A 22,551-nucleotide genomic window follows, 5' to 3' on the forward strand; every position below is an offset into this window, starting at 1 on the left:
CAGCACTATTCACAATAGCCATAATACAGAATCAACTTAAGTATCCATCAATAGATGAATGAAGAAAATGTGGTACGTACACACAATAGAATATTATTCAGCTATAAAAAAGAATGAGATTCTGTTATTTGCAACAACATGAATGGAACTGGAAGACATTATGTTAAGTGAAATAAGCCAGGCACAGAAAGGTAACTAACACATGTTCTCACAAATATGTGGGAGCTAAATATATGAGAAAGGTAGGGGTGGGGGATATAAAAGGGATGATAAATCGGTACAAAAATACAGTTAGAAAGAATAAGATCTGTCTGGGCGTGGTGGCTCGTGCCTGTAATCCCAGCACTTTGGGAGGCTGAGGCAGGTGGATCACGAGGTCAGGAGATCGAGACCTTCCTGGCTAACATGGTGAAACCCCATCTCTACCAAAAATACAAAAAATTACCCAGGCATGGTGGTGGGCGCCTGTAATCCCAGCTACTCAGGAGGCTGAGGCAGGAGGATGTGGTGAGCCTGGGAGGCGGAGCTTGTGGTGAGCCGAGATGGCGCCACTGCCCTCCAGCCTGGGCGACAGAGCGAGACTCTGTCTCAAAAAAAAAAAAAAAAAAAAAAGAATAAGATCTAGCATTCCATAGCACAACAGAGTGGCTATTTTTAACAACAGTTGATCACAGATTTCAAAATAAAAGAGTGAAATTAGAATGTTCCTAAAACAAAGAAATAATAAGTGCTTGAGGTGATATAAGCACCAGTTATTCAAATTTGATCATTACACATTTTTGCTTGTAACAAACATCACATGTACCCCCTAAATATGTACAGCTATTATGTATTGAAAATAACAATTTTTTAAAAAGGAAAGAAGTGGGTCTTCTATGTCTTATGCTTTCGAGGAAACTTTGTCTTAAGTATCCTTTAGTGCACAGGTACGAATACATACATATAGGTCTATTAAAATATATCATTATTTTTTCTTATCATAAAATACAACTAATTTTTTGACTTCTACTACTGGTCTAATTATTCATATCTGGTTGAAAAAAACATTTAATCAAGGTTGATAACCAACAATGACAGTAAAACTTCTCATTTTCCTAAGTTTCAAAAACACATCTAACACATATAAATTGCACAAAAAAATATTTTCTTAAGAATGATGATATTTAGTGATACTCACTCTAAGCCCAGGAAACCCCGGAGGACCAGTGCCACCTACAAGTCCCTATTGTAAAAGAAATTTGCAGTACTTATTAAATTTGACTCCCAACTACTAAGAGTATTTCTGAAGATAAACACAAAACTTTCTAGCTAAGAATACATCAAAATGTACCTTCTACCTATAGCTAACTTCTGAAACTCCTCTAATCTTATGCATCCTCCAGAGAAGGACAAACCTATGGTGGCTGTTTATGTTCTTCACAAGTGCCCTTGGCTAAATGCTTTTGGATGCCAGGACTACCACCTAGCTTAAGTAGAGTCCTCTCTGCCTCCTATGGATTTAACCAAGGGAGTAAATCCCATCAATAATCAACACTGCACACTTAATTAGGCTATCTATTCTATGAAAAGACAGGTGGTCAGCATGTAGGGTTAGAAAAACATTTTCAGATGGTTTAAAACGCTGTCGACTCTTTTGAAGTACATTATTTAAATTCTCTAATCTTCATTTTTCTCATTAAAACAGAAATATCAATATTTGTTCTCATTGTAAAAATCACAATAAAATTTGTCGTATGTAAAGCCACTATAAAAATGTATAAAAATTTCAATACTGTTAAATTATTTATATAAGTATTAGATTTTTAATGATCATTATTAATTTTTCCAGCTGATTTGTGACTGGTCTTTTGAACTCATTGTCATTACACTTTATAGTCTTTAAGATAATTCCTAATTCACTTTATGTCACTGTCACATTATTTACAAGGCACAAAGTACATGAATGTCCTTCTTTTTTTGCATTTCAAATTCTGTTTTGAAACAAAGGCAGAGAATATACTATAGGGAATTATAAACAAGTAAACTAAATATATCCAGTTGACTATTTTATTTTAAAGATTTTAAAAACTCAAAATGCTCCTGAAGAAACATGATTATATTTTAAATGAAGAGCAGATTTCAAAAAGAAAACTTTAAATATTCTAGGAGTCTTAACAGACTTCATGGATAGTAACTGACAAAAAATTATGTAAAATGGCTCCACACTAGGTACACAAGTGCACAAATGGCATTAAAAATAAATAATGTTTACTTTATTATGCTTGAAATGGGAAGCTCCTCAGAATCATATGCAAGAAAAAAATGGTAAACATTCCACTTAAAGCAACATTCAAGTTTTTAACAATTTATTTGAAAATCAGTTCTACTCTTATCTGCTATGCCTTATAACAAATGAAATCTTGGCTGAATTCACTGAATGAGCTAATATAGTTTTAATTTGGAAAAGAGAAGTAAAAAAGAAGAAAAATAAACTATTTCAAACTCTTTATGCTAGTGATTTACTTATGTGTAATTATTGGAACTATTCCCAATTTAGGCTATAGAGATTTTGTGTTTTTTTCTAACTCACTTTAAAATCTTATGAAAAGAATATGTGAATGGCTTAGATTGGGGAATAGCTATTGGATGCTTTTTAAGAGCAAAATCTAAAGCTTTTCTACCTAGTGCCAAAAAATAACAATCCATCATCATTCTTTGATGATATAATTAAACTAATTTTAGAATAGTAACTCTTTCTCAGTCTGAACAATGACAGCTCTAAATAATCCCAAAGTAGAATAATTTTCTATAAAACACTAAGAAGTAAGGTGGATCAATGACAGGTTTGAGTCCAAAGAGCAATCACTGAGTGTACAATTTTTATATAAGGCTTGTTAGTACTTTCATGTATAAGAGCCAGTATTGTGATCACATATTTTTAATATTTTACTTAAGCAGTTATACCTAACATCATCAAAATAATTAATTTAAAGATTGAATGTCAAGATGAAATTTGAAATATTTTTGGCTTATTTCCCAAGTTGAAAAATCACAAACTGGAATGTGCACAGTGGTGTGGAGATTGTTTTTCCAATAGTGTTTATTCACAAATATAATAATAATGACTGTAAGTGCAGTGCTATGAAGTATGAATGATGTTAGAATGCAAGGCTGGACCAACATAATGTACTCACAGGACTGCCGTCAAGACCAGCAGGGCCTCTGTCTCCAAAGTCACCCGGAAAACCCTGTCACAGGGAAACAGGAAGAATGCCAACATATATAAATAATTCATTTTTGCTGTATTTTCTAATAAAGAATTTAGTAATAGAAAATATTTATTTCCTAACTCTTAAACTGTGATGCAACAAACATTCTTTTGCATAACACACTTAATTGATTTTAAATACAATATTTCAAAAAATAAAAAACTAAATACAGTATTTCTATATGTTTTAAAAATTATTTTATATGCCACATAACATATACAGAAACGAAAGTGGAGAAGTTTGTTCATCACACATAAAAAAATCACCAAATGAAAGTAAAATCAATGAGGATTTCTGGCTGAACAATCTTCAGTTATCTCTGCTATTCCAAACTGTTCCTATACTCACCCCATAGAGAATAAAATAGCTAGTATTATTAAGCACTCACCATGTGCTAAAGCGTTTATGCACATAATTATATATACACATATACACACTTCATTTCATCTTCATAACAGGTCTATTCAACAGATACTAATATTCTCACATTGTTGTTGAGGAAGTTAAAGCGCAGAGAGTGTAGGTCACTTGCTCAAGGTTAGACCATTAAAAATGGGTAGGACTGAGATGTGAATGGAGGCAGACTGATTCTAGAGTCCATGCTTTTTCAACTATGCTATACTGAATACTTCAAATCATCATTCCAAGACATACATGTAAAACAAAAAGTCCTTTAAGTACAAGTTTATTAAGGAAAGGAATAATACACATAAATACTACAAACTTAAAATGAGGTGAAAATTAAAAGCTTCCCAAATGCCTATTGAGAATTCTACATGGTAAAACTATGAAGGACGGTAAAATAAAAAACCTTCTCATTATAAATTCTATTGTAAAATAACTCAATGCTCAGCTACTCTTTTTTTTTTTTTTTTTTTTTTTGAGACGGAGTCTCGCTCTGTCCCCCAGGCTGGAGTGCAGTGGCGCAATCTCGGCTCACTGCAAGCTCCGCCTCCCGGGTTCCCGCCATTCTCCTGCCTCAGCCTCTCCGAGTAGCTGGGACTACAGGCGCCCGCCACCACGCCCGGCTAATTTTTTTGTATTTTTAGTAGAGACGGGGTTTCACCGTGGTCTCGATCTGTTGACCTCGTGATCCGCCCGCCTCGGCCTCCCAAAGTGCTGGGATTACAAGCGTGAGCCACCACGCCCGGCCAATGCTCAGCTACTCTTACTTTACAATACTACATTTTTCTCTAAAGATTTACCGTTCCTCAACTTTAAAGCTCACTTTTTAAGAGGCTATTTTATAAAAATGTTTATAAGACTTACTATTATAAACATTTTCATAATATTCATTTACAAAAATGAGGAATAACAAAAATGAAAATCTATCATTAGATTCTTATAATCTCTTAGGCAAGTCAGTATTAAATATTATGTTTAACAGACTGCCAAAAATTACTGGTTCCCAGAACAAATACGAATAGGTTAAACTTAAAAGATAGTTTAACAATGGAAAAAATGTACAATGTTTCTAAAATATAGTTAACTCCTACTAGAAGCACAGTTTCTCTTATTCTGTAATCAAAGGATAATGTAAAAACCATCTGTGTAGTCGAATATATTGTAGCCATACTCCCTTCAAAGTCAGCTGAAGTTCAAGCAAGCATTTTACTTTCACTGTCTTTGTAAGTCAACTTTTGTTGTCAACCACTTGCAAATCTGCAATATATTATCCTATTCAGTATGAGCTAACATGGATATTTGAAAGTATTTATGACACACAGGTAATGGAAAAAGTAGAGGAAATATACTACAGTAAGTCTGAAACATAAGAGATGATTGAATTTTTTAGATAGATCATTAGTAGGTTTTCCAGAAACCCCAGTGAAATAATAAAGTATAGGGGACATACTGCATGATTCCATTACTGTGTAATGTCCAGAATAGGCAAATCCACAGGGACATAAAGTAGATTAGTGGTTGCCTACGGCTGGTGATGTGGGGGAGGAATGGAAAGTGATTCCTAATGAGTTCAGGATTTCTTTTGGGGGTGATGAAAATGTTATAAAATCAGATACTGTGATGGCTGCACAATTGCGAATATACTAAAAACTGCCAAATTATATACTTTAAAGGTGAATTTTATGATATGTGAATTATATCTCAATAAAGTTGTTCTTAAAAAACAACCTGAACAAGGAGCGGGATTGCTGAAAACATCTTTGGGAATTCACTCAGGATTGCCTATAGGATGTGCTGTTCTCCCAGTCCTTCCCAGTCCCTTGCATCCAGTGGGAGAAACTGCTCTCTGGCTCACCTTCCCTCAAAATTAGTAATTTCTCCCCACCTAGGAGAGGGAAGATGGGAGAGAGAAGAGGGGAAAGAACTGTGATCAGTTCTTCCCTTATCACAAAATACTTACTTTCTACAACCAACATAAAAACAATGCAATATTCATTAATTTCAATTACTTATTCTTCTGGTAGTTCACAAACGTGTGTTAGTTGTTCACCTTGACTTTGTCCTTGAAATAATTTAGTTGAGCTAATATCTACTTTAAATTTTTAATGTATTTTTCTTTATTATTATTATTATCATTGTAGAGATGGGGTCTCACATTGTTGCCCAGGCTCTTCTCAAACTCCCAGCTTCAAGCGATACCTCCTGCCTCAGCCTCCCATAGTGTTGGGATTACAGGCATAAGCCACTGTACCAAGCCCTTGTGTATTGTTTCTCTTCTCACTTTATTACTCATTAAACATTTCATTTTAATTCTCTATTCTTGATAGAGATAATTTATTCTTTTAATCCTTCTTATATGTTGATCATGTATTATCAATTTTTGAAATAATTTCTATGAAATCTAGACACTTCTTGTTTTATGAAATATTGCACAGTTAATACCACAAAGGCATTATTTGGCTCCTTATTAGATACATAATATTTTCTTTTAAAGAATATCATACCAATATTTTATATTGTTGAATATTTCTTTGCTTGTTTACTGTTTATTGTTTTTCAATGCTAATAACTGCATTAATATCTTAATACAGGTGAGGTTCTATATTCTTTTAATCATGAACCTAAATGTTTGCAGCCACATAGCTTCATTGCCAAAAAATGGTCTTCAAGATTGGTTGTGAAATATAGAATAGTAGTGACAAAATATGTATTTTTCCTTTAATTTTATAATATAAAAGACAGTCTCTATAATTTCTTTCTCCAGTTGAAAGAAGGTTGAAGAATGAAATATTTTGTTATATTTGCCTAGTAGAAAATTATAATCATTAATTTAAATCAAATTGTGTTTTCCTAAAAATACTCTCACGCTGCCAAAGGACATAATGGCCATTTTCCAGGATTATCATGCAACAGAGATAGGAAAGCTCAAGAGTTTTTGCTCTTCTTGTTCAATTTGCCAGTTTCACAAACGTAACTTTCATCTTCTAATGAGCATGCCAGGGTCTCATGGTTGCTTCTGTGTTGTATATAGTTCTCTTTTTCACATTTTGATCAGTTAAAATATTTTATGTGATAAAGAATATGATGTTTCAGGAATTTCAACTCATCTCTTCAAGTTGTAAATAATTTCATATTTTCTCATTTATTTCCAGTGATCAGTGTGGTGGACACTTTAAAGGATCTCCAAAGATTCCCATTTCCTGGTGTTCACACTTTTCTATGACATCCTCCCTTTGAGTGTGGCTAGCACCTATGACTTGCTTCATCTAACAAATAGCATATAGCAAAGGTGATGAGATATCACTGCCATGATTATGTTACACTATATAAGACTGTCTTAGCAGCCTGGAGCTAGAGACTTCTCTCATGAGTTTGATGAAGTAAGCAGCTGTGTTGGAGAAGTCCATGTGGCAAGATGTGGGTGACTCTGCAAACTCTGGACAGTCTATAGGACCTGAGGGTGGCCCATAGCCAAGAGCCAGCAAAAAGCCAGAGCCCTCCATTCTACAACCTCAAGGTAATAAATTCTTCCTACAACCTGCATGAGTCTGGAAATGAACTTTTCCCCATTCAAGCTTCCAGATGATAATGCAGCCTGTCTGACACTTTGATTGCAAACTTATAACCAGAGCAGAAGACTAAGTTAAGTAACACTTAGATTCCTGACCCATGAAAACTGCAAGATAATAAATGAATATTGTTTAAGCTGCTAAGTTTGTGGTATTTGTTATGTATCAATAGAAACAGAAAACCAATTAAATTGGTAATTAAATCTTCTTTAGAGAATATATAATGTCATATTTCCAAATTTTACCATAGGCAATGCTCAATATAAGTCTACTGTTGTTTCTAGTTTTAAAAAACTTAAGTAGATCATCTCTGAAGATTTTCTACTGCTGTCTACTTTCTATTACAAATTATAATTAATAACAGAAAGTATTAAAATTTTTGCATTTACTTTTTTAAAAATTTGACTTAATCTTATTAAATATCTGTATTTTAAACTTTATCATTCTAGCATTTCATGTCCACTTGTCGCCGATGTAAAAAAGTCTTATCATGCTTCATGAATTTTGTGTCTATACTTATGTAAAGACAAATTTAATAATAATATGCATTGTTTAATAATGGAAAATGCTTGTCAGTCTCCAATTGCAACTGTTTGCAAATATCACACTAATTCTATTACCTCAGGAAGAATAAATCATGACAGAAAGAAAAGATAATAGAAGTTTTAAATTACCAGAAAACAGTATTTTTATCATGTAAGATTCTATTGCATTCATGCTGAGAGAAAAATTAGATAATTAATTTCTCTTTCCTTTTATCGAAATGCTTCTACTGCCTGCTCGAACACTTACCACAATCTTAAGCAATTTCTGTCTCCAATGTCAGCAATGGTACCACTTACAAACCTTCATGGCATTCAGACAGGAAGATACAGGCAAGAGATGTGGAGAATTTCCCTGAAGCCTAAACATTATTAAACTGTGGTACCCAGCCTCAATGATGGACCTCAGTGATCTTTGATTCCTGGTATTCATGCTCTTATGTAGTCCAGACCCACCCTGAAGTATGTGGGCCTATGTGACCAGAAGAACATAGAAGTGACAATGTGTAATTTCTGAAGCTAGGTCATAAAGATACTTCAGCTATCACCTTGCTGTAGTATCTTTACACCACTCACTCTGGGGGAAGCCAAAGCTATGTTCTGAATACACTCAGCAACACTGTGAAGAGGTCTCCATGGGGAGGAAGTGAGGCCTCCCACCAACAACTAGCACCAACTTGGCCAGCAAGTGAGCCTCCTTAAAAGCAAATCCTCCAACCCCCAGTCAAGCCTTCGGATGACAGTAGCCCTAACTAAAATCTTAACCATAACCTCATGAATTAGAACCACCCAACTATGCCACTATCAAATTTCTGACCCACAGAAACTATAAAAATAATATATATTTATTGTTGTTTTAAACCACCACCTTAATTTGTTTCATAGCAATAGATAGCTAATATATAGTAACAAGAGTGACTGTCTAGGATTACAGGGCATGTGATGCCAGTGCTAAGTGCTGGATCCTGAATGACAGAGGCACTGAAGTATTTTTAAAATACTCAAGTATTTTAAATGTATGATATGTAGGGCCCTCTAAAGCTCAGAGCCCAGAGCAGTTTCTCTGTTGCCTGGGTCTAACAATGGTACTGTTATCAAACATGGTAGTGACTAAACACTAAGACCAAAGGAAGTTTATTAGACTTGACAGGCCTGAATATATGTACGTGATATTAATATTTTAGAGCACTCATAGATACTACATTTGGTAGTCTATTTAAATATGTTTAAACAGTGGAAAGCTTCTTGCTTAGCATGTCCAGTAAAAGCATTATTTTCCTAGCTCCACAAATAATTTTTTTAAATGCATATAAAATAACTAGGAAAATAAGAGGACCAAGATAACCATAAAATGGTCACAATGACTATATTTACAGAATTTTAAAAAACAAAAGCAATGCAAAAATCCTTCTGGAGAACATATTTTGTTCTTTCTAGAGGAAGGTTTAAAAACAACATATTTAATCTGAAGTAGAAATGAATAAAAATTATCATAGAAGGTTATATACTAAACAGGCATTAATAATCATAACAGAAATCATTTGTTCCAAAACTAAGCATTGAAAATACAGGATCAGACTAACTTGCCTAGAATTAGAAACACCAAAATTTAACCTAGAAGTTATTTTTATACATTCTGCATATGAATACCTATTACCAGGAAATTCTGTTATTTTAAAATCCCTCAAATATACAACAAGATCACTGCAGGAGAGGCTGGAGTGTGAAGTATTCTGTGATGATCTAATCCCTTCACCCTTCTTTTTCTCACAGCGAGGACAATTTGATCCACACTCAGGGTCAACCCTATCCTCATAATTGAGACTAATTCTAAACTTCAGCAGAATTTGGCCCAATTCATGGAGATTTGGCGTCAAGGCAGGCTTAATGCTAACCTAGGCCTCAGTTCCCAGATTCAAGTTCCGGCCTTGTTCTTAAAGACTGAATACCAGGTTGTGTCCTTTTTCTTGTGTCCAAAAACCAGATGTGGTATACAACATCATGTTCTATCCCTCAATAATAAGGGTCCCATCTTATTCTTGCCATTTGCCCTCCTAGAGAATATAATCCCTGAGCCCAACCTAGGCCTAACTGCCATATATGCACTCACACTTCTGATTTTGATAACCTACAAGGCTCTTTGGGTTGTCCCTTATGTTATCCACCCTGAAGATAATTGCCATATTCCCACCCATTGGTGTCACATCTCTATGAAATCCACTATGTTCTGCCTGGACTTCCTCCAAATTATAACATGTAGTTCACTGGGTGTCCCTCTTCTTAGTGTCTATGCCAACCCTGTGGTGGGGTTAATTCAAAGTCCTGAAATCGTCCATACATCCTGTCATACTATAGTTAGCCAAATATAGCTACTACAGACTATGCCCAGTAAAGTAGAATCCAGAAAATACATTTTTCCTGAAGGAGGCAGAATCCCTTAAGAATTAATAACAACTTTTCATAATGTTCTAGCTAGAGTTGTACTTTATGATAGAATTAACTGCATTCTTTTCCTAAAACAAAACAAAAAACACTGTCTCTAAATTCTCCACAAAATGTATGTATCTGAGACGCTACTATGCAATATGTATTTAAGACTGTCTTGGGCTAAAGATAAAAACTAATAACAGATGTCCAACACCAGGATTTTATATTCTGAAATTCTAACTCTAGATTTAGAAGCCAAAATACAGTTTACTTCAAATACACTCTTCTAACAGAAAAACATATGAGAAAAGAGGAGCAGGCACTCCTTTCTATAGTTAGAAAAGTAAACATCTCTGAAGTCTGGGTGCCTTAAGGGTGTTATTTTGCCCACCATTCTAGGCTGTGATATTTTTATCTTCAGAGGAAGAAAACTAAGTATAGTTTTACTCTTTGTCAAACTTTAAATGTAATGTGATTTGATTATTTATAATCCACTTCTAAGGGTCTGAAAAATTCCTTGCAAAACATCAGCATTCTGATAGCAGTTTTCTAGGTGTTGTTGAAAGTAACTCCCATCTCCAATTTCATGTTTACTTTCAATCCTGGCAAGTCAGTTCTAGCATAAATTTTTTAGGTCTGTGGAGCCATATAAATTTGCATGGCTAACTTGGTACAAGACAGAGACTACTGATTAAATCAAGCTGAGAGCTCTGTAAATGCTTTTTTTAAAAGAAACTATAGAATTTCCTGATTGTAACACTACAAAATAAACTTTGGAAACTTTGCACTAAAAAGGAAGCTACTTGGAGTGAGGTATAAGAAATCTATAGTTATCAAACACATAACAAATCCCCTCTCCCTGCCTCCCCTATTTTTTTTTTTAAACAGGATTCTTCTTTTCTGTTATGAATCAGTGTACTTAGGCTTTTAAAGAATCTGGCTCACATCAGATAATGTTCTAAGAAGATTCTCAAATAAAGACATTAAAGCATGTAAAAACAGTAGTAGTTCTACGGTGTTTAAAGGCTCCTGACCAATAAACATTGTCTACTATCTTGTCTTTTCCTGAAATCTCCAGAGAATGAACTTGAGTTGAATTCAAATACCTACAGATAGAGAGCAAAAAGATGAATCAATAATAGCCTCTTGGGCTTCTCTATCTCCAATGGTTAGTTTTATTGAAGGCACAGAATGCCCTAGGGTATCCTCTAATATTAATTAACAATAAGGGTTTTGATCCAATTGTGACATGTAGGGAGTGCAGGAGGGAAGGAGAGGAAGAGGTCAGAACTACACTTCACTATCCAAAAGCATGAGTATACACATACATTGACTAATATTAACTGTGATTACAGGAGGTCTTTAAAAATAATTGTTGTGATTAGTAAGTACTTATGCTAAAATCCTGAAATCAAAAATGGCTTAAAATACAAGGAAGAAAAAAACATTTTGAATGCCAACAACATTAGACCAAGGAACAAGTGAATTTGTTGATATAACTATTTTAAAATAATCTTTGGTTCTAAAATATATCAAATTCCTAACAAAAACAGTTCTCCTACTTCAAACCAATGGTCCTTATTGAAGAAAGAAGTGTGTTACAAATATCAATTAAATCTAATAAACATAACATTTTATTTTGGGAAAAAGAATTTTCTGGGAAATAAGATTTAAGTGGGAATAAATTTTAACACAAATGTTAAATTTGAACATACCATTATGAGGCTAAATAATAAATAATTTTCTCTTTTTTAAAAATAATTACCTCTTGAATAACCAAAATAATATACTATTCTAAAATGTGTCCATTTCAATTGCATTCATAAAATATTTATACTGTCTAAGAGAAGATAGCTCTTATTTGTAAGTCTGTAAGTTCATTAAAAGAAAAACACAGACACCACTGAGCTCATTCACGGCAACTTAATTTCATGCTTTGTGTTTACTCAGGGAAGTAAGTGATCATTTGGCTAGCAGTATGAGCACGTGATTTATAGCAACATCTTCCCAAATGTAAAATTAGTAATGTTACTAACTCACTGGACAATTTTAGACAAGGCTTTTAGTCCATTTCTGTGCTATATGTATATATAATATAAGTAATATTTTTGCAAACTATTCATATGAAACATGAAGCTTTAGTACACAGCTGACAATCCAATTCAGTAGTCCAAAGAAACTTATCCTGATCAATAGGTAGAAAGACCTGAACTCATTTTGAAGTTTTTCATGGCTATTGCTTTCACTGTATTGACTGTGAGACTGTTTCAATATAATACATAAAACAGAAAGTGAAGTAATTTACGAATTTCTGGGCTTAAATTCAGAATCTTAAAAAAATCTAAGTATAAAATATTAATAAAACTTTGTAGATTTCTCTAAAAATAGCTACTATTGTTCTATAAATCATATATTGTAACTATTTAAAACTGAATCATACTCCATGCTCATAAGACTGACTATATCGCTCTACCTAAAATGTAAGGAAACCAGCTCATTTAAAACCCAGAAATAAAAACATATCATGTATCTCATAATTATATACACCTTCTATCACCCACAAAAATTAAAAAATAAAAAATTAGAAAAAAACAAATATTAATTTAAAAAATTAAGGGTAATAGTTGTGATAAAGTACATCTTCTAATATGATTCTAATAATGATAGCAAATGAAATAATATTGTATCCACACAGCACTACTACAATGAAACATCAATCCCAACTTCTTTTTATTTTTATTTTTTTGAGATGGAGTCTCGCTCTGTTGCCAGGCTGGAGTGCAGTGGCACGATCTCGGCTCACTGCAACCTCTGCCTCCTGGATTCAAGCGATTCTCCTGCCTCAGACTCCTGAGTAGCTGGGACTACAGGCACACGCCACCATGCCCAGCTAATTTTTGTATTTTTAGTAGAGATGGGGTTTCACCATGTTGGCCAAGATGGTCTTGATCTCTTGATCTCATCATGATCTGCCCGCCTCGGCCTCCCAAAGCGCTGGGATTACAGGCATGAGCCACCATGCCCGGCCCAAACTTCTAAATAGCTCTCAAACCAGCAGAAAATTAAAACAGTTTTTGACTTATGCAAAGCCAAAAGTTTCTCAGATACTGGCACGTTCAGATTTCAGCATTTCCAGGTTTCTATCACATTCTCTCAAATGTATAGGTGTCATCCATCTACTTCATAGTAGCCTGGAATCTTTTAGTTCTGTTCTGTATTTCACAATTAATAGTACACATAATTTAATAAATTACCAGGAGAACATGACCATATTCATCTTCTACACACCTACTTTTTTCTACATCAAAGAGAATGGAAAGATTATCAAAAGATCTTTTCCTTTTACTGTTATTAAAACAGTAATAAATGACCATGATCCTCATGGAATTTTAACCATCTAAATTGAAATACAAGAATCCTGTGGTGCATAATATCTTTTGAAGATGATTTTACTTATAATAAACAGAAAGAATAAGGGGGCCATTTATACATAGGATAATATATTATGGGACAGTCTCTGAGGCCAGCCTTGCCATAAGTTGACAAGTGGCTATAACTGTATTTTATTCTAAGTATTCACATTTTCCTTATAAATATAGACAAATCATTTTGCAGTAAAAACGATAAAAAGTACATATAGCATACATAATATATTACAGTACTAGACAGACTCTAAAATAAACATTAGTCAGAAAAAATGAATATGATGTTTTTCAAATATAGCTTTTCTAAAGATCTAAATCTATTACAAATGCATATATTTGAAAAGCAATAAAACTTTGCAAATTTTGTAATAAGAACAGTGCAATCAAACAAGAGCCCCATAATCATTTCATTCACTATTTTTCCACTGTTTTCTTAAACTCCCTTTTTAAATTCAATAGACTCATGTTGGATAATTTCATAATTCCCTATGGATTACAAAACCAGAAGTTCTCTATAAAGGTCTCTGGATAATTTTATAATTCATTGTAGTAGGAATAGAAATTACCTATACATTGCCAAAGCCAAAATCAAGTTGATGTCTACATGAGATCAGCAATACTATCAAACGAAATAATTGGTGGTTATCTAAGTGATACATAAGAAGGGTTTTGAGAAAATACTCAATTCGCTCATCAATGTCTAAAATTCCACCAATGCAGATTAGTTATTTTGTCTTAAGACTATTTTATTTTTAATTTATTTTTATTTTTTGAGATGGAGTCTTACTCTGTCGCCCAGGCTGGGGTGCAGTGGCACGATCTCAGCTCACTGCAACCTTATTCTCCTGGGTTCAAGTGATTCTCCTGCCTCAGCCTCCTGAGTAGCTGGGATTACAGGCACCCACGACCACAGCCAGCTAATTTTTGTATTTTTAGTAGAGATGGGGTTTTGCCATGTTGGCCAGGCTGGTCTTAAACACCTGACTTCAACTGATCCGCCCGCCTCGGCCTCCCAAAGTGCTGGGATTACAGGTGTGAGCCACCGCACCCAGCCTTCAGACTGTACATACTTACTAAAGGGTAAGGTAGCATTTTAAGCATTGGAAGTAATTTATATATTATGGCAAATGATTTTCTTTTATTAATAGCATACATTGATAGAAGAAGGGTGAAAATTTGAAGATACAGAATGGAGTAAATAAGACTAAAGAAAACAAACCACCTATTGTCAATTGTTAGAATTTTAGATTAGAAATTGGATACCCAATAAACAGAAAGGTATTTTCTGTTGGGATGTGTGTATGAGAGCTAAAACATAAAAAAAACAAAAAAAAACCCTCTAAAAACCAAAAAAAAATCCCAAAAAAACAAAAAAAAAATTAACACACCAATGTATTCAAGTGTAATAGAGTATAGTTAAATGAGATGGCATACAAAATACTTATCACAGTGCTTGAGAACTTAAAAATGATGATAATAGCAATGGTGATGGCAGTTTCTACTGTTATAACCATTGTAAGATTAGCTTCTACGTTCAATGTAAACACAGGGAAACAAAATGTTTGGCTTATTTTGTATTTCTTGACAGCTTGGTAAGTTTATCTTAATACATTAAAATCTTTAAACTTTAAAATAACTGTATCTCATTTTGGCCAGACGTCATGAAAAAACAATTCATGCCTCTTCTAAGCAGTGTGAGTAGAAGACAGAGCAGCAATATCTAGGCAGTAAGGAAAAGGATTCTGGATTTAGATTCAGTGGAGCTTTGCTCAATTACTGATTTTACCACTTTTAACTATCTGATCTGAGCAAGTCTTTTAACATCTCTAAGCTTTATTTTCCTCACCTATATTATGGTGACATTAACACTTACTCTATTTTACCTTCAAGGAATATTGCAAAGCTTGAAGGATGAATGTTTCAAAATGATTTGAATATTCTGGTGAGAGCTGCAGTCCTTTAGTATTATCATTAAGATTTTATTCAGGTACACAAAACTTTGGAAAAGTTGTTATGAAAGTCACTTTTTATCTTCACAGACTATACTAGCTTAACAAGAAGAACCTCAGGATGCCTCTCTGGACCACATTTTTCTCATTTGTTAAGCAGTGGGGTACTGGATGATGTCACAATTTCCTCCCATCTCTGAAATTATTATATTACCTAGTAAAATTCACTTTCCTGGATTTTTTTAACCTGAAAATACGAGAAGCTGTTCTAAACTAATCTCTGAATTAACGGCTGAAGCACACATTTTAAAAACCTCTAGAACATGAGGTTGAACCTCTTCAACATCTGGTCATGTAGAATAGGTTGAGTACTACCATTTGTGTTTTAAGTTGTTCATGTATTTTCTGTGACATTTTAGCTCCTTATCATAGAGATAACGGTTTTCCCACTGGTATAGTGAAAGGGTTAGAAGTGTTCAAAGTTGAGTTACTTTTTAATCTAAATTTTCCTTTATATCCTCAGGTATTATTTGATACACTATTCAAGAGGCAAAAATTAAAATGGAATGATTATAAACCTCAAAAAGCAAAAAGTATCTTCATATTTTAATAGGTAAGAACACATAACCAGGTTATACTGCTGTAAAACAAACCTCAAAAAACACAAATTAAGATACCTGTCTCCCCTTAAAACCCTTCTTTCCACGGATCCCAGGAATGCCCTAGAATACAGAAAAGAAAAAGGAAATATTTGTTGAATGAATGAATTAGGTACTATAGATCTTTTTCTCCCAATATAAAATAATAAAGTATGAAAAAGACAAGAACAAATTGTTCTATAAACTGATGTGATATTCAGAAAAGCCTCAATATATTAATTTAACTCAGGCAGCCCCTTCCTTTCTTCAAAACGAAATTCTGCTTTTATTCAGGAATCCATCCCATCTATACTTCCAAATGGGATCCTGACATTTCCCTGGTGATAGTTATTTGTCCAGAGATAGGCATATTACCAAAGTTGGCAAAACCAGATGAACACGAAGGTCTTACTTTCCATATCTAAGGGAAATGCCCTCCTCTCTCTCTTCCCCTCTCTATCTGGATATAAACAAAGACACATTTAACCTGTGCACTGGCAATCTTGCAATCATATGGGAAATAAGCCTTAGGGTAAAGACAACATTAGAAAAGGTAAAGCAGAGAAATTAATCTACAGCCCACCTAACCTATGGATTTCTGGTCATGTAAGAAGCAGTAGGGTACAGTACTTAAGTACCCAGGCTTTGTAGCCAGACAAAACCTTGTCCAAATCCTGGCTCTGCTCTCACTTCCTGTATATAGTCTAAGACAAGATACTTCCTCTGTGTGTGCCTCATTTTCTTCATCTATGATGAGAAGAATATCAATACCTATCATTCAATAAATGGTTTTATATATAAAGAAGTTAATTCATGTATATATATACACTATATATGTTTATTAAAAACTTCATGTATATATACATATATAAAGAAGTGAATTCATGTATATAAAACCATTTATTAAATTTTTTAATATATATGTACATATATAAAACCATTCAGTAAATCATTTGCTATTTTCATCATCATCATTAAAAATATCCTTATGTTTAAACCAGTTTGAATTGTGGTTTTTTGTTATATGCAGATTAAAGCATCTTACTTGATATTATCACTTTGAGACTTGTAGACTAAGCAGTCTGTCACAACCATGTAGCTTGAGATTAATAGTACATACGGGTAAGTTAGAAGACATCATTGGCTGAAGCAATCCATTCACTTTCAAGTCAACAGTGTTTAAAAAATACTTATGTATCTGATCATCAAAAAAGAGTTCACAGGTGCGCAAGAGGACTCATTTCATTAAGACTTTATGTATATTTACATAATACAACTAACCTTTTTTAAAAAAATAGAATAATTATTTCCTAAATTTTCAGTAGCCTCCCTAAATCTCATCAAGAAGCCAAATAATGCAGACAGAATTATATAAGCATTTTTCATATATATACATGTATATATGTGTACATGTTTCATATGTGTGTGTGTGTGTGTATATGCACAATATGCATGTAATGTACAATACTGACTCCTAGAAATGACTTTTTCTTTCCATTTGTTTTCAGGAATACTTAGCTTTACTGTATCTTATTTTCTTCTGCTTTTTTGTACTTAAACGTTTTATAACATAACACCCTTTTAGCTACATCATTCATAGTTTTAATGAAAATTTTGACATAGCCAAATAATATTAGGACATGGTACCCATGATGGGCCCAATATCGCAAACTGGTCTTGTGTATTTATATGTTGGGACATGTCTTGATTTTTTTTTTTTTTTTGATACGGAGTCTTGCTCTGTTGCCCAGGCTGGAGTGCAGTGGTGCAATCTCGGCTCACTGCAAGCTCCGCCTCCCGGGTTCACTCCATTCTCCTGCCTCAGCTCCCGAGTAGTTGGGACTACAGGCACCCGCCACCAGGCCTGGCTAATTTTTTGTATTTTTAGTAGAGATGGGGTTTCACTGTGTTAGCCAGGATGGTCTTGATCTCCTGACATCGTGATCCACCGGCCTCAGCCTCCCAAAGTGCTGGGGTTACAGGCGCGAGCCACCGTGCCCAGCCAGGTCTTTATATTTTCATATAGCCTGGTAAAAATTAGTGAGTGTGATTACAGCAATGTGGCTATCGATGGCCAGTGTCAACAGTGGGCTTAAGATCATTAAATCCAAGATGACAACATTTTACAAGGACATATAATTTTGGTTTATTAAATAATTTACGAGATAGAATAAGCTTATGTCAAAGGATCAGAAAAGGATTGTTATCACGAACAGCAGAGTAATTAACAACGTAAACTGGAATCATTGGGTCAAGAAGTAGCAGATCAATTCTTTGCACGATCAATGAGATACATCCTCTGTTAGTTTGCTGTAGTACATGAAAGTTAGGTGGCTTAGTTGTGGAATTATGCTTAAGATATTTTTTGCTATTGAACAAAACGACTTCCTATGCTCACCAGGGGAAAATCTTTACCTCATCTCACCAAAGATAGCTAAACATTTTGATTGTCATTACAGCATATTTAAACTCTTTGATTATTTCTTCTCTGCTGGGGCATTCACAAGTAATTACAAGAAAATATAGTTTAACTCACTCACTAAAAACTATTTATTTGAAAAATCCATTTAGCAACGAATCTGGTTCACTTTCATTTGCAAAAATCACTTGCCAGAAATGAACATTTTGGCCTGAACTGCATTCTTATAATGATAGGGGTGAAGGCTGAATTCTGAATATGACTCCCTAATTTCAAATTCTATGACAATAAACTAATATTGTTCAATTCTACTGTTTTCAATTAATACTGGCAATGTAAATGAAGGAATACAAAGATAAATTACTGCATATAGATTGCATATAGCACTGAAAACTAGACATGATGAAGCTGCAATGCCATAACTCCTATTATTAACTTCATTAATCTTTTTAGTATAACAAACCATTTTGCAAAGGTCCTATCTTTACTTATAAGTACCCATATTTATTAACAGCTATCTCCCACTATTAAATTAAACAAAAATATATCTTCTAAGGCTAAATTCTTTACTGCATATTGCTCTCAAAATCAAGACCTGTCAAGAATTTATACTCAAAGATAATGAATTACAAAATAAAAATTTCATAATTAGATATTTTAATATTTTGGTGTATTCTCAAAAATTTGAACTTAAAATACAATTATATTTCTAACATGCTATATTACTTTCCTTTAACAAAATTCAGTAAGACTTTCAAAAGTCAAATTACATTTCTGGCAGGTGATTTTTCTTAAACCTGGCTTGCTAACTCAGTAAGATTACTTCCCTGACATCTGATTTTATGACCCCCATTGTACATTATCACAAGTATATCACTTTAGAAATACTATTTGAAGCGAATGGACTTACCCTTTCTCCTTCAGGTCCCAGTTGTCCCGCTTCTCCAGGAGAGCCAATAAAACCCTTAAAACAAGAAAATAATCTGTATATTAGTTCATTTGAATATTCTCCCCATAAGTGATTCTGAATAGAAGTACTTAAAATTTTATTTGTAGTAGTACGAAATTACAAGACTTACGAGTGTGAATAACTTCCCCTCACCTAATTGCTTTTCTTCCAGAAGTTACAGATCAATCTTCCCATTAAAAAATATACAAAATATAATTTAAGAAATGGTGGCTAATAAAAATAAGCCCAAATAATTTCCTTTACTAAATTTTATAGCGGGCAGAAAATATATGTATATAATTAGCTAAAATTTTAGACAGAATGGAGGTATCAAAAGAATATAAGAATATAAGAAGTACAGTTGAGGAAGAGATACATTTCAATGTGGCAGGAGGCAAAGGCAATCAAAGAAGGCTTCAAAGGAGACTGCCACTTGAGATAGGTCTAGAGAGTAGGTAAAATCTTGGTAAATAGAGACATAACAGGAAGTCTTTGTTAATGGTAACAATTGGGGAGTGTTTGTAAATAGTAATTGATCACATTTTATACATAACATACTTTGTGTGTAAGATGGTTTTACATATTAGCTTTATGTATAAGACCCACCCTGCCTTAATAAAGATTCCAATCTGATCTCAGAAACAAGGGATACATATAAATAACAATGCAAGGCACTTTATTCTAACATAACTTAGCTATATCTCACTTGTGGGAAATCTGTTTCATCAATTTTACAGATAAAGTATATGGTAGTTTAGAGGCTAGATTAAGGAGAGTCTTAAATTTCAGAATAAAAATTTTAGACTGTATATATTAGACAAATGGAAGCTACTGATTTTAGGGAGTATGGTAGTGCACTGATGTTATGCTGTATTTCTAAAAGATTAATCTGTTGATAGGATACAGCATATAGCCATGACAGGAAACACTGAATATAGGCCAACCTATTAGAAGGCTCTTTAAGTGGTCTAAATTTGAAGGTTTATGGGTCCAGATCATTGGTTCAACAAACATTATTTTAGTAGCCATTTTGTGTCTATAAAGATTTTGGGGTTTATAAAGATGCATATGAAACTCAATGCCCTCAAAAAGTACATAGTTTATTAGGAAAGAGGGTCATACAAATAAATAACTGTAATATCATTTGATAATTGTTACAGGATTATATAATAGGTGATATGACAAATAGACAATGGGAACTTTGGAAGCAGAATGACCAACTTTGCCTAGAGAGAAGATTAATGGTGCTTTGCTTTACTGAGGAAGCAACATTTGAGCTAAGTCCTGAAGAAAAGAAAAGGCAGGGCTAACAATGTGCCATCAGTCAATCAATCAGAATGAAATGACACAGCATTTGCAAAGAATTGCAAATAGTCTGTGTGATTGGTGGGCAAGAGGTGAGTTTGGAAAGGGTGGCAGGGGGTCATGTCATGAAGAGTCTTTTTTGTTATGATGGAAAGTCTGCAATTTACACTGTGAGTCATTAAAAAAACTTAGACACAATTTTCATATAATCATATTTTCACTTTATAAATTCACTTGGATTACAGTGGGTCACATACGTCTTTGTGTATAAGAATCAAGAGAAAGATGACTCTAAAGTTTACAGTTGGACTGATAGACAAATGTTAACCACTGATAGAAATATGGAAAATAGAAAAGCTGAGTTTGATATAAAGAGGATGAGTTTTGTTAGTTATTTTGAATTTGTGGTTATAATGAGATATTCAAATGTAATTATCATGGCAGGGAGTTGGGAGATGTGGGGTTCATAGAAAAAGCTCATAGAGAAAAAAAGTCTGAAGGACAGACATGTCTGAAGTCTTAAAGACAGACTGAAGCTTTGAGGAGAAAATATTGGGAAAAATTATCACTGATCAGACAGAGGGTGAAATAGGGGTGTGAGAGAAGAGTAGTTTTATGGATGCAGAGAAAAGCCAAAGTTTAAAAGAAATTGAAGTAGAGATACAGTAGGTCATTTTTACTAAGTTCTAAATAAAGGTTTCTTATTTTGAATCACAGAATGGGTGATTTTTCAGAGTAAATACTTTCATAATAACAAATACTAAAGAATTCAAGCATTAAAAAAGTAATTGTTATTTCTATACCCATTCCAGCATTATTCACAATTATCAAAAGGTGGAAGCAACCCAAATGTTCACTAACAGATGAATGAATAAACAAAATGTTGTATATACATGAAATGGAATATTATTCAGCCTTAAAAATGAAGGATTCTGATAACTGCCACAACATGGATGGACCTTAAAGACAATTACGCTAAGTGCAGTAAGCCAGTCACAAAAGGACAGATAGTGTATGATTCCACTTACATGATGTACTTATAGTAGTCAAATACATAGAGACAGAAAGTAGAATGGTGGTTGCCAGGGACTGGGAGTGGAGAATGGGGAATTGTTTATTGGGTACAGAGTTTCAGTTTGGGAAGATGAAAAAAGTTTTTAAGATGGATGGTGGCAATGGTTGTACAACAATTGGATGTACTTAAGGCCACTGACTACATACTTTAAGAGGGTTTATAAATGGAAAATTTTATGTTATGTATGTTTTATCTTCTTTATTTTAAAAAGAAAGAGATAAATGTCTCAAGAATCATATCTAAGTTGCCTGGAATAAAACTTTTGGCAGGTTTTAGTTCCTTAGAGTTTAGTTAAGTATTGCCATTAAAAAACTTGCCACCATCCATCTTGAAAACTTTTTTAGGTGTTTTTCCTTGTCAAAGATGCCTAAAATTGCCTTATGTTCCACAGATTGTATGAACAAGCAAAAATTAAAAGAAAAGAGGGAGAGACAGAATTTGTTCCTTTATACATAACTTTAATAAAGTGAAACATCTATGATTTTCTTACTTGAAAGCCAAGCAGCTGGAGAATGGGAAATGTTTCTTTTAAAGTGAACCATACAAAAGTATTTCTGATACTTAGAGCATTTAGGATTATGATGACAAGCTGTGTACATT

General features: G+C 33.7%; 1 protein-coding gene across 1 annotated transcript in view; it reads right to left on the bottom strand.

Moving 5' to 3' along the window:
- Nucleotides 1–22,551, bottom strand: part of COL24A1 (collagen type XXIV alpha 1 chain) — a 486,748-nt gene that overhangs the window by 277,757 nt on the left and 186,440 nt on the right. The window contains exons 13-16 of the mRNA XM_063624268.1: nucleotides 19,533–19,586; nucleotides 16,243–16,287; nucleotides 3,174–3,227; nucleotides 1,178–1,222 (exon numbers count right to left, since the gene is read on the bottom strand). Of these exons, the coding sequence (XP_063480338.1) occupies nucleotides 1,178–1,222; nucleotides 3,174–3,227; nucleotides 16,243–16,287; nucleotides 19,533–19,586 (198 nt within the window). The remainder of the gene's footprint in view (nucleotides 1–1,177; nucleotides 1,223–3,173; nucleotides 3,228–16,242; nucleotides 16,288–19,532; nucleotides 19,587–22,551) is intronic.

Source organism: Symphalangus syndactylus, chromosome 12 (genome assembly GCF_028878055.3).
Source record: "Symphalangus syndactylus isolate Jambi chromosome 12, NHGRI_mSymSyn1-v2.1_pri, whole genome shotgun sequence".
In the NCBI taxonomy this organism is placed as follows: Eukaryota; Metazoa; Chordata; class Mammalia; order Primates; family Hylobatidae; genus Symphalangus; species Symphalangus syndactylus.